Consider the following 11,968-nt stretch of genomic DNA (forward strand, 5'->3'; position numbering starts at 1 on the left):
TCCCAGGTTCAAGTGATTCTCCTGCCTCAGCCTCCTGAGTAGCTGGGAATACAGGCACATGCCACCGTGCCCAGCTAATTTTTGTATTTTTAGTAGAGACAGGGTTTCACCATGTTGGTAAGGCTGGTCTCGAATTTGGCCTCATGATCTGCCCTCCTCAGCCTCCCAAAGTGCTGGGATTACAAGCGTGAGCCACTGTGACAGGTCCAATTCTCTCTCTTTTTTTAAAGTTTTCTTTTTTAAGAAACTTCAGGCTAGAGTTCAGTGTTGAGCATAGCTCACTTAAGTCTCAAACTCCTGGGATCAAGTGATCCTCTTGCCTCAGCTTCCTGAGTAGCTGGAACTACAGGTGTACATCTATGTGCCTGGTTAATTTCTTTTGTGGAGATGGGATCTCACTACATTGCCCAGGATGCTCTCAAACTCCTAAGCTCAAGCGACCCCTCTGTCTCAACCTCTCAAAGTGCTGGGATTACAGGTGTGAGCCACTGTGTTCAGTCAATATAAGAACCTTATTTGTGTATTTATGTGCTGATTGACTGTAGAAATGGGTATCTCCCTACCTTGCCCGGGCTGGTCTTTAACTCCTGGACTAAGTGATCCTCCTACCTCCACCTCCCCAAGTGCTAGGATTATAGATGTGAGCCAATGCACCCAGCTGAGGACGTTTTTTAAATTTAAAAAAAAAGGGGCCGGGAGCAGTGCCTGTAATCCCAGCACTTGGGGAGGCCAAGGCAGGGGGATGACAAGGTCAGGAGTTTGAGACCAGCCTGACCAACATGATGAAACCCTGTCTTTACTAAATATGAAATTAGCTGGGCTTAGTGGTGTGCGCCTGTAATCCCAGCTACTCAGGAGGCTGAGGCAGGAGAATCGCTTGAACCAGGAGGCGGAAGTTGCAGTGAGCCAAGATCATGTCACTGCACTCCAGCCTGGGTGACAGAGTAAGACTCCGCCTAAAAACAAAACAAAACAAAAAAAGGTCCCTTCATGGAATAAACACTGACCTTGATTTCTAAAACTCTCTTGATTTCTGACTTATTCTTAAAATTTTATAGTAACAAGATTTGAGGTTCAGTGCAGTATTCTGTGAGAGCCGGTGGAAGTCACAGTTGAGGCCGACATGCACTTTTATTGCACTCATTTGTGCTACCACAAGGCTGAGGACCAGTCTGGGTGGATTCCGACAAGGGCACAGGGTGACAGCGCACCAACCAGGAACACAGAGCCCGCCCAGGTCCTCCTCCGGCCTCTCCTCGCCACCTCGAGACTCAAGGACAGCGCATCCCAAAGCTCGACAGCCCTGCCTGGGAATTCCTGAAGAGAGAAGAGCGCTTCCTAGCCTGTACCCTGAGTCTCCTGGCTTCCTTCGGCTCATGGTGACCACGCTATTCCAAGGACATGGCTTCTAGCAGCCTCTTGAAACTCCAGGGGATTCTCAACATTATTCATGGATTTTCCCGTTTGTGGCAGGAATGAGAGAGAACCTTGGTCAGATGGCGATGTTACTCACTCTGACACCAAAGCCATTCAGTGCGCCTGCGAACACCTCTCCTCCACACTCACTGAGTTTGTGGACCAAGGCCAAGCTCCCTCATTTGACTTTCAATGTAGCTTTCTGTCTGACTCCTGCAGGCAAATGGGCTTCTCCCCACTTCACTGCTCCTCACAGAGTAACACTTGTGCCCAGGCCACGTTTGCCATACAGCCACATACCACGCATCCTAAGAGGCTCCTGGAGGTTACCCACACTTTGAAAAAGACTCCAGAAGTGGAGATCAGACTGTTTGGGTCTGACTTTCTCTTTAAGAGGATGTCAGTGACAAAATTCACAGTTGCCGAACACCTCCCATCTGACCCCAGGCTGTCTGTGCTCACTCTGTCCTCCACTCTTCGTGCAGGCCAAGCCTGTGGACATGAGTTCTGGCCTGGGAGTGAAGCTCCAGGTAGGGAACGAGCCAGCTCCAGGGTGAGGATCTCCCCCACAGCAGCACCCTGCCAGGCTCAGAGGGAGGAGCAAGGCACTCCCAAGTCCTGGCCTGGCCAAGGCTCACAGGGTGCAGATGCGGGTTCAAGGAGGAGCTGATGCAAGTCCACAGGAGCTCACATGCTCCCAAGGCCCTCCCTGCTGCCGCCTGCCCTGCGGTCCCTGGGAAGCCCCTGCGCCCCGTCTTCCTGGCTCACTCCCACACGCTGCCCCACACAGCTCAGGGCTGCAGTGAGGATGGAAGCGGGCGCAGTACCTGAGTGCGCTCTCCTCCACAAGGGCCTGGCTAGGTTAGAGGAGGGGAGCCTGCCAGTCACTAGCACAGCACAGCACAGCTCAGCAATTGCTGTCACCCAAAAAGACAGCTTGCAAGCACTTTTCTAATCCTGAGGGAGAAAGAAACAGAAACTTTCAGATCCAGAGAGCACTCACAACTATCCTAATTGGGCTTCCAGCAACTAGCCAGGGAGCGACATTGTGGTCACCTCCTGAGGAATTCTGGTTGCCCCTCCTGCTGAGAATGAAGTCCAGGACTGTACCTACCGTGTGACTGCACCTGGAGGACAGGCTGGGACAAAGCCAGACTCTTCTTCCATTAAGCAGCAGTTTACAAAATGAAGAGGAGTCATGGAAAGAAAAACACCCAAATCTCCATGCAAACTAGGCTATTCCAATTGTAATTGGATTTAACGTTGTCTTGGTCTAACGGTCCTCAGAGGTGGGTTGGACACTAGGAGATGTCCCATAGTCCCTGGGATTCAGATGGTTATTTTTAAATTTAATTCTATAGATCAAGAACTGAAAAAACCAAAATTAATCTCTGGATATCACTGTGTACTGTTTACATATACATAAATGAAACAGAAAACTTACCTCCGGAGAGGGGCATTCTCCTCAATATCTTCCAGGGTTTCTAAGGAAGATCTCTGAGAGATGAGGCGCCGTCTGCAGAGAGAAGGAAAAAATCTGGGAGTTAAAACTGCGTTGCAGAACTCATCAGACATTTCTGTAAATCTAAAACTGCCATTTAAAAAAAGATCAGATAAAGGCTGTCTCTAAGAGCCTGCCACGTTCCCACCCGGCATGCCAGGCCCATCTTGCTGGCTGAATTCTGAGCATTCTCCCTGGTTAGAGGACCTCTTTGTGGTGATTAAGGAAGTGACTGGTCCTTTTGAGGCTGCCATTTCCCCCAAGGACACACACACACACAGAGACAAGGGGCCTCTTGTAATAATATAGAATAACTCTGGCGCTGTGTGCAGCTTTTCTAAAGCATTAGCTAATACTGTTAAGTATCCCGATTTGAACCTGGTAACTGATAAATATGAAATCTAAAACCCTATTAAAAACAACTTCAAAGTCATTAGGATGCAATAAAAAGGTTATGCTCCTTGGATGGGCATGATTTTAAAAGCAACTAGAAACAAGAAAGAAATTATTCCTTTGGGAGAATTTCTCATACGGGTAGAGAGAATAAATACGCGGCATGACTATGCAAAACATTAACTCTTCCGGGCTGCTAAGGAATTGCAAACCACCTGCTAAAACCTCCTCAATCTACCAGTTTCTTTCGTCAGGCTGAAATAAAAACAGGTGCTAGTTAACTAAGAATATCAGGTACAAGGAGCAGGGTAGGGTGGTGGTAACTTTAAATAAATCAACTTGAACAAAGACCATCATTTGATAGTAAATGATTTGGTGGAGAGGGGGTGGATAGGAAAAGTTTGACTGGGTTGTTCCTTAAAACAGAACTAAAAATATGAAGATAAGTCTATTTTTTATTACATTTGGCAAAATATAGCCTAAGAACACACAGTCATAACCATGTTCTAATTTGTCCCAACGAACAAAGAATGATGCTTTTAATTCTATGTGTACTTTTTCTGACCAACTGCTCTGATACCTTTGGCTTGTTTTTGCTGTTATAAGACAATCAGAAAGGTCATTTTTGTAGCAAACTATTCAACAGCTTCATCAATTTTCCACCTTTCTTAATTTTTTGATACTCAAACCCTTTAAAAGAAAAATCCTCACCATACAGCCTCCTTGTCTCTTCTCCAACTGTAAAACAGGAGAACACTCGCAGCTCCTCACTCGTGTGAACCAAGCACACATCTCCCTCTGTCTTCATGACATACCGGACTTTCTACAGGAGCTGTGGTTCACTCTGCAATTACTAACAGTGACTTTCCATTTCTATAATATTGCCAGATTCCCAGGGGTCAGCCAGAGCTGTGGAGGAGACACGGGTCTTACTGAGAGTGGTGCAGAGTGAGGAGCCGAATTTACAGGTAGCCAATTTGTGAGTAGACAGGACCTTCCGTGCAACACTGAAACTCGGGGGACGGAGCTCACCTACACCCGTGACAGCACCTTCAGCTGGAGCTCTGAAGTGTCTATGCCATGGGTTGAGGCACAGCCTCTGAAATCCCAGTTAATCCTAGGAAAGCAGGCAGGTGAGCAGTGGGCCCAGCCTCTCTCCAGGTGCTGAGTCCCAGGTTGGACTGGGGCACTCACACCTGCCAACTGCAGATCTCAGCAGCAGAAACCCTATGCTACCCATTCAAAGGGTGATGTAATTCTACACAGGAGAATGCCTAGGGGCCAGGGTCAGCCACTCAAATTGCACTCTTGGGTTCCAAAGGTTTTGGGGCCTGAGAAAGCTCCTTAATCCGGCCAGAAACAGTGGCTCATGCCTGTAATCCCAGCACTTTGGGAGGCAGAGGCTAGCAGACCACCTGAGGTCAGGAGTTCGAGATTAGCTGAGCCAACATGGTGAACCCCATCTCTACTGAAAATACAAAATTAGCCAGGTGTGGTGGTGCATGCCTATAATCCCAGCTACTCGGGAGGCTGAGGCAGGAGAATCGTTTGAACCCAAGAGGCACAGGTTGCAGTGAGCTAAGATCAAGCCATTGCATTCCAGCTTGGGCAACAAGAGCAAAACTCCATCTCAAAAAAAAGAGAAAAAAAGCTCCTTAATCCTTGAGCCTCAGTTTCTTCATCTATGAAACAGCAATTAACTAAGAAAGGGGCACGTGTAAAGTCCCAGAATGGCAGCTACTGGCTTTTGATTGACACTCCAGTTTCCTTCCCTGGGTGGGGCTGCACCCTTACCTGCACCCCAGCTCAGCTAACCAGGAGTAGGCTGAGTATCTCAGCTCTGGCCCCAACTCAAGGCCCAGCCAGTGGCAGGGTCATTCCAAAATACCTTGCACCTGAGCCCACCAGAGACAAGTACGTGTTCCTTCCACACCTATATCCGCTTCTAAACACAACTAACTCTGCACATGTACACAATGGAGTGCACCAAGAAGCACAAGTCATACTTAACCGATGTGTTGCCCACCTATAAAATTAGTGCCGCTTCCCCCCCCACCGGGCATGGTGACTCACGCCTGTAATCCCAGCACTTGGGGAGGCCGGGGCGGGCGGATCATGAGGTCAGGAGCTTGAAACCATCCTGCCCAACATGGTGAAACCCCGTCTCTACTAAAAATACAAAATTAGCTGTGTGTGGTGGCACAGGCCTGTAATCCCAGTTACTTGGGAGGCTGAGGGGGGATAATCGCATGAACCCGGGAGGCAGAGTTGCAGTGAGCCAAGATCTCACCACTGCACTCCAGCCTCAGTGACAGAGCGAGACTCTGTCTCAAAAAATAAAATAAATAAAATTAGTGTCCCCTAGGCCTCCCTGCACTGCTCTCTGGTCTCCCTACAGCCAGAAGTCAGTGATTAAAATATTTACTCTGTTTATCTCCACATGATGTTCTGAGCTTTTAAATCTAAAGTAAAACATTCGAGTATTTACTTAAATTAAGCATGCATATCTAAATTGTCATTAGAGATAACTCCTGCAGGCAGAAATAAATGTATAGGCTTCGGATCCTGAGAAACTCTACACACTCTGTCACACTTTGAGCCTTTCTTTGTAGAACAGCATCTTCTGGTGACCAGTAAATAAGCAATTGATGTTTTGTTCAGTCTGCACCCAGGCAACTGAGGCGGCCGTGCAGGGGAAGGGCTGAAGGCTACCCTTCTTCAGGTACCCTAAGGAGACCCAGGGAAGCCCTGGGTGAGCTCTTCAGGCACAGATGCCACCCAGGCTCCGGCAGAGCCCAGAGCCCAGCCAGGCAGGTTCGCCTCTTCACGTATCTACCCCCGCCCACCCAACAGCGTGACAGCCAACCGTGTCGGGAATACACAGCTGAACCAGTCTTGCCTCCTGTCCTCAGAGGCTCAGAGTCATGTGGGGATCCATGGGACGACCGCCAAGGAGCCCCATTAACAATCCCTGAAGCCCCCACATCCTTCGGGGCTGCGGCGTGGTGAACACTCCAGCTGAGTCCCACAGTGACCACGGAAGGCCCTGCCCAGAAGCACAAACTCCTCCAACACCCAGATCAGGGTGTTTTGCCCTAGAAAATCAGGCCCACCCACAAAAGTACACGACCTAAACAGGCCCATCCACAAAAGCACACGACTCAATCAGACCCATCCACAAAAGCACACAACCCAATCAGGCCCATCCACAAAAGCACACGACTCAAAAAGCCCTAGCCAGCTCTTCCTACACCAGAAACAAGATGATAACCAAATGAGAATGTATCTTTCTTTACAGTTATAATGTTTTTTTAAAAAAGCCAGCACACATTTGATAATTCCCTCCAGGTGCTGAACTGGTGTGAATGCACACACATATTACAGATTAAATGTCTATGTCCCTTCAAAATTCACATGTTGAAATCACAACCCCCACTGTAATGGTATGAGGAGGAGAGGTCCATGGGAAGTGATCTGCCATAAGGGTGGGGCCCTCATGAATGGGATTAGTGCCCTTGTAAAGGGGACCCCAGAGAGCTCTCTAACTCCCTTTCTGCCATGCAAGGACAACAGAAATTGGTCATCTGTAACTGGAAAAGCCCTCATCTGACCCCAACCATGCTCACATCCAGATCATGATCTTCTAGCCTTTAGACCTGTGAGAAAATACATTTCTGTTTTTTTGTTTGTTTGTTTTTTGGAGACAGAGTCTTGCTCTGTCTCCCAGGATAGAGTGCAGTGGCCTGATCTTGGTTCACTGCAACCTCTGCCTCCCAGGCTCAAGCAATTCTTGTGTCTCAGCCTCCCGAGTAGCTGGAACTACAGGTGTGTGCCACCATGCTTGGCTAATTTTTGTATTTTTAGTAGAGACAGGGTTTCGCCTTGTTGGCCAGGCTGGTCTCAAACTGCTGGTCTCAAGTGATCCACCTGCCTTGGCCTCCCAAAATGCTAGGATTATAGGCGTGAGCCACCAGGCCCAACAGAGAAATACATTTCTATTGTTTGTAAGCCATCCAATCTTTGGTACTTTGTTATAGCAGTCCAAACTCAGACAGACAGACAGACAGACAGACAGACAGACACACACACACACACACAGACACACACACACACCTGCAGGTATGCAGCATACACATGGGCACTTCTGATCAGGATTCCTTAAAGGGGAAAAAATCCACAGCCCAAATGCCCACCTGTTCCTTTAACTTCAGCAGATGTACTTCCCTTCTTTGGGAATGTAACCAACCAGTATATTCTAAGACAGAGATGAGAACTTAGAACTACCACCAGTCACTGTAAAGAAACCATTCTATGGTACCACCAAACAGCAAAGGATGCCTGCCCTTCCAGTCTAAGATGAGGACCTGTTCCCTGCCTCGAGGGTGGCCTGTGAACTAGCATTGTCACTCAGCGCGCTCATCTCTGCCCACACCACCTTGCCGGATCCTCCCAGGCATGTAGTAGTGCCTTCTCCCTCACCTTCTATCCCCAGAAAGCCTGCAATAAACAAAGCCTCAGGGCAGGTGGCCAATCTTAACCAGCCACTTTTCACTCTGCAATTTCCCTCCCAAACTAAGTCTATTACTATGCAAACTCATCATTATACAGTTAACAAGCAGAGGTCTTTGCATAATTTAATGACTGACAAAGAATACTTAGCCTTGGACAAAAATAGCAGGCTACCTTACTGACCAAGCAGACATGCAGTAAGATATTGGCAGGACTCAAAGCAAAAGTATTCCGCACTGACATCATCAGATGGAAGTGTCTATGTCTAGCCTCCAGACTGAATGTACACTCAGGGCTTCCCGACTTGTCTGACAGTTACAAGTTAGATCCTTCCACACTGGCCACACTTTGGAGGCCAATGTAGTTCATGCTTAATGCTCATGCGTAACGTAGTGTCTCAAAAGCACCCATGCCTGTTTTACAATATCCCTGGAATGCTAGGCAAGGAAATCATCATCCACGACATCACGACTGCACATCTGAATATTTAATCCAATCATCATGAAGGGATAACGGTTTGTCTGTGGGTGCAAATTACTGTATACTCCTGGGACGCAGGGCTGGTCACAGGGGTGCTGTTAGAATAAGTCCACTTACACTGAAAGCTTAAGGAAAGGTTGCTGGGGGAAGAGAGGGGGAATAAGCACACAAAAGAACCCATGGCTGGAGTGACAAAGGACCAGGAGAGGCAGGCCCAAGGGCCAGCATTTCTAAAGTGTGTTTTATGCATGAAAGGGTCATTGGACCTACTTCCAGGCCAGGAACAGAGGCCAACCATCCAAACTGATGAGAGGATGTGGGGCCAGAGGCCTGACCATCCCAAAGGCCCTCCTCACTAATGCTCTGTCATCATTTTGGTCTACAGCAACTCTGCGGACTCCGGAGAGCAAGGGGTAAAGTGGGGCTGTGTGTGGTCCAGGTACCTTCCTCAGCTCTGTTGGAGGAGGGCTTCTCTCTCCTGAGCCCGGTGAGCAGAATGTCCTGAAGAAAGCGCTGGAGACAGGTGCGGGCCTTGCTGCTGTCCCTGCTGACCAGTGAGGCTGCAGCAGGGTCATCTTGGGTCTGGTGGGGCAAGCTGGTCAAGGCCAATCTCACATGCAGTCACCTGGCGCAGCAGCTCAGCCTGGAGGACAATGTGAGGCAGTGGGCATCCAGGGGAAAGCTCTGGCCCAAGAGTTAGGACCAGCCCACCACATGGACGGTGACCCTTGGCCTCAGTCGGCTTCCAGCATGAAATGAGAAAGTAGGGTAGATCAATCTCTCAACACCGTCCACATATCAGAATCCCCAGGGAACAACAGAATCCCCGAAGCCTGAGCCCACCTTGAGATTCTGATTTCCTGGTCTGGGTGTGGCTGGATAAAGGGGGTTTTAGATGCTCCCGGGGATTCCAGTGAGCAGAACACTTGCGTCCCGTTCAAACAGCTCCAGCGTTCTGCACCAGGCCAAAGGTGGGTGAGAACCTTCTCCTAACATTCCACTTATTTACCTTACTTTCCTGCATCAGCAAACTCGGGATGGAAATGTTTATAACCAACCCCCAAATAAGTAGTGCTCCCCTTTATCCTTGAATGAAGACCTTTTAAGCTTCAACAAGCAAAAGGAAAGAGAGCTAGTTAGCCTGGAACACTGAGGCCCACAAGAGACCAAAAGGCTTTCAAGTATAAACAGGTGGATGATATGTATAATATGTGCATGTTACATGGGTGTGACGAACCAGTTCTTTGTTCTCTGGGAGTAAAACCTGAGCTCTGAGAGCAGAAAATGACCTGGGCAAACACCTGGGCCAACCAGCTCTCTACTCACAAAAAAGGCAATTTCCTTAATGGCTCTAGTGCTCCCCATGGGTGAACCCGATTCCTGGCTGCAAGCTGGGCCACTGGATGGCACAGTTGCCTCTTCACAGGTGTGGAAGAGGTGAGAGTGTCTTGGATACCTCAATTACACAGGTGATGGAGGAGCTGAGGTCATGATTACGTCACATCTGTCCAGACAGTTATTATGACCCCCCCCAAAAAAAACCCAAGCACAAAAATAACTTATTAATGTAGTCACAAGACACCCAAAAGCTTGTCATTATTTGCTGTGGTACTTACATCTTTCTCCCACTGACCAACCTTCCTCTCCCAAACAAAATGAAGGTACCCTAGAAGTAAGCTGCTTGGGAGGGGCTATGCTGGGTCCCTAGGAAGGGCCCATGCTTGGCCAATAGCAGGTACTCAATCATGGCTGGCTGAATACAGAAACAAACTCCCCTCACCAGGCAGGTGAGTATTCCTGCACTTTTCCCAGAGAGCACCTGACCTTCCATTCAATGCTTTTCTATACTCAATTATTAGTGGGCCTTTTTTTTTTTAAATGAAACTTCACTCTTGTTGCCCAGGCTGGAGTGCAATGGCGCGATCTCAGCTCACTGCAACCTCCGCGTCCTGGGTTCAAGCAATTCTCCTGCCTCAGCCTCCCAAGTAGCTGGGACTATAGGAGCATACCACCACGCTCAGCTAAATTTTTTTGTATTTTTAGTAGAGATGGGGTTTCACCATGTTGGCCAGGCTAGTCTTGAACTCCTGACCTCAGGTGATCCACCAGCCTCAGCCTCCCAAGGTGTTGGGATTACAGGCATAAGCCACCACGCCTGGCCTAGGGCCTCTCTCTTTAATATATGCATTCCCAGTCTGGTCAACAGAATCCAGAAATCCTCCTCAGTTTCTCAATTCCTTTATGGGGAAGAAGTCAGGGCTGGACAGCAAGACATCCCACTTCAACCTTATAGACTCTGGGAACCTACATGTCCTAGGCTCCTTTATCACTTAGTCACCAAGCCTCAAGGGGCCCAATCAGGACCCAGCAAGAAAAGGCTTGGGGCACAGTAGCCTAGAAAGCAGGGCTGGCCTTTGAGGCAGCTAGAAACTCCCTTTGCAAAATGTTATAGGATCTCCGATTTTCTGGGCGGAAGCCTCCATCCCCTGCTCCTTGTACTCCCCTATCCCCCCATCATAGACATAATCTTTTGCTCTGGAAATGGTGTTCAGTTCATGCAGAAAAGGGGGTCCTAAAACAAGCAGTGTACAAATCTGTAATTTGTAACTGATTGTTTACGGAAGCCTACGACTTAAAGGAACCCTAAAGTGAAGAATCATGCATAAACCCAAGAACTAAAATCAGCTGGGCTGGGTGGCGTGCACCTGTAGTCCAAGCAACTCAGGAGGCTGAGGCATGCTTGAACCCAGGAGATCGAGGTTGCAATGAGCTATGATCGTATTACTGTACTCTAGTCTGGGTGACAGAGTAACATCCTGTCTCTAAAAATAAATAAGTAAACAAATAAACCCAAGAATTGTACTATCATCTGTATGTCATTTGGGAGATGCTGGTTTTCAGACACTCTCTTAAAGGAAAATGTCCCTCCAACACCCTGCTGTTATTGCCTTCATCTTCCTAGCAGCATCTTAAGCTGTTGACTGCCACAGTGCCATCAGACTGCTCCTCACATTCATCAAATAAGTGATAACATTGTTCGTGAGCTGGCAGACTTTAATGCCCAGATTCCAGATGCTCCTTTAGCAGAAGTCCAATCAGGCTGTGCTCACTTAGAAAACAAACTGTTTCCTCTTAGTACACATGTGTTCACAGATGAAGAAAAGAAACTCAGCTGCTACCTCTTAACAGAAGATACACAGAACCTTAAAGCAAAATGGCCTTAGCTTCAGCCTAAGGATGCATTCATTAGACGCATGCTTAGTTTTGTTTTCCAGGGACCTAAAGCTTTGTCCAGCAGAAAAGTGCTGATGAAAGTAAGCACAGCCCCTACTGCTCACCTGGCAGCAGCTGCTTGTTAGACCGTGGAGGAAGTCCAAGACGAGTGCCACGGAGTCTGACATTACAGTGGTATACTGGCGGGCCAGGTCGCCAGGCTGGGGTGACCTGCGGGGCATCTGGTCTGAACTGGTCAGCCGGATGCCATCCATACCTCTGAGCACAGGGCACACAGCTGGCTTGGAAGGAAAACCTCGTCCCCCAGCCTCAACTAACACGCTGAAAGCCAGATCCATACCCAGAATACAGATCAAAGAAATTCAAAATCCCTGGGGGGATCACCGGGATCTTTTTTGTAAAAGGAAGGAAGATAGGATTATCTTTAAGAAAAGG

The 11,968-nt window shown here is 48.3% G+C and overlaps 1 protein-coding gene across 2 annotated transcripts in view; it reads right to left on the reverse strand.

Annotated features, from left to right (window-relative positions):
• CABLES1 (Cdk5 and Abl enzyme substrate 1) overlaps nucleotides 1–11,968 on the reverse strand; it is a 129,992-nt gene that overhangs the window by 69,189 nt on the left and 48,835 nt on the right. Inside the window, exons 1-2 of one of the 2 annotated variants that reach the window (XM_037728037.1) lie at nucleotides 3,066–3,135; nucleotides 2,861–2,932 (exon numbers count right to left, since the gene is read on the reverse strand). In XM_037728037.1, coding sequence (XP_037583965.1) covers nucleotides 2,861–2,932; nucleotides 3,066–3,106 — 113 coding nt within the window. In that variant the 5' untranslated portion in view covers nucleotides 3,107–3,135. Of the gene's footprint in view, nucleotides 1–2,860; nucleotides 2,933–3,065; nucleotides 3,136–11,968 lie in introns of those variants that run through there. The other variant, XM_017498686.2, reaches the window with a different exon arrangement.

Source organism: Cebus imitator, unplaced genomic scaffold, assembly GCF_001604975.1.
Source record: "Cebus imitator isolate Cc_AM_T3 unplaced genomic scaffold, Cebus_imitator-1.0 Scaffold12, whole genome shotgun sequence".
Classification (NCBI taxonomy): domain Eukaryota; kingdom Metazoa; phylum Chordata; class Mammalia; order Primates; family Cebidae; genus Cebus; species Cebus imitator.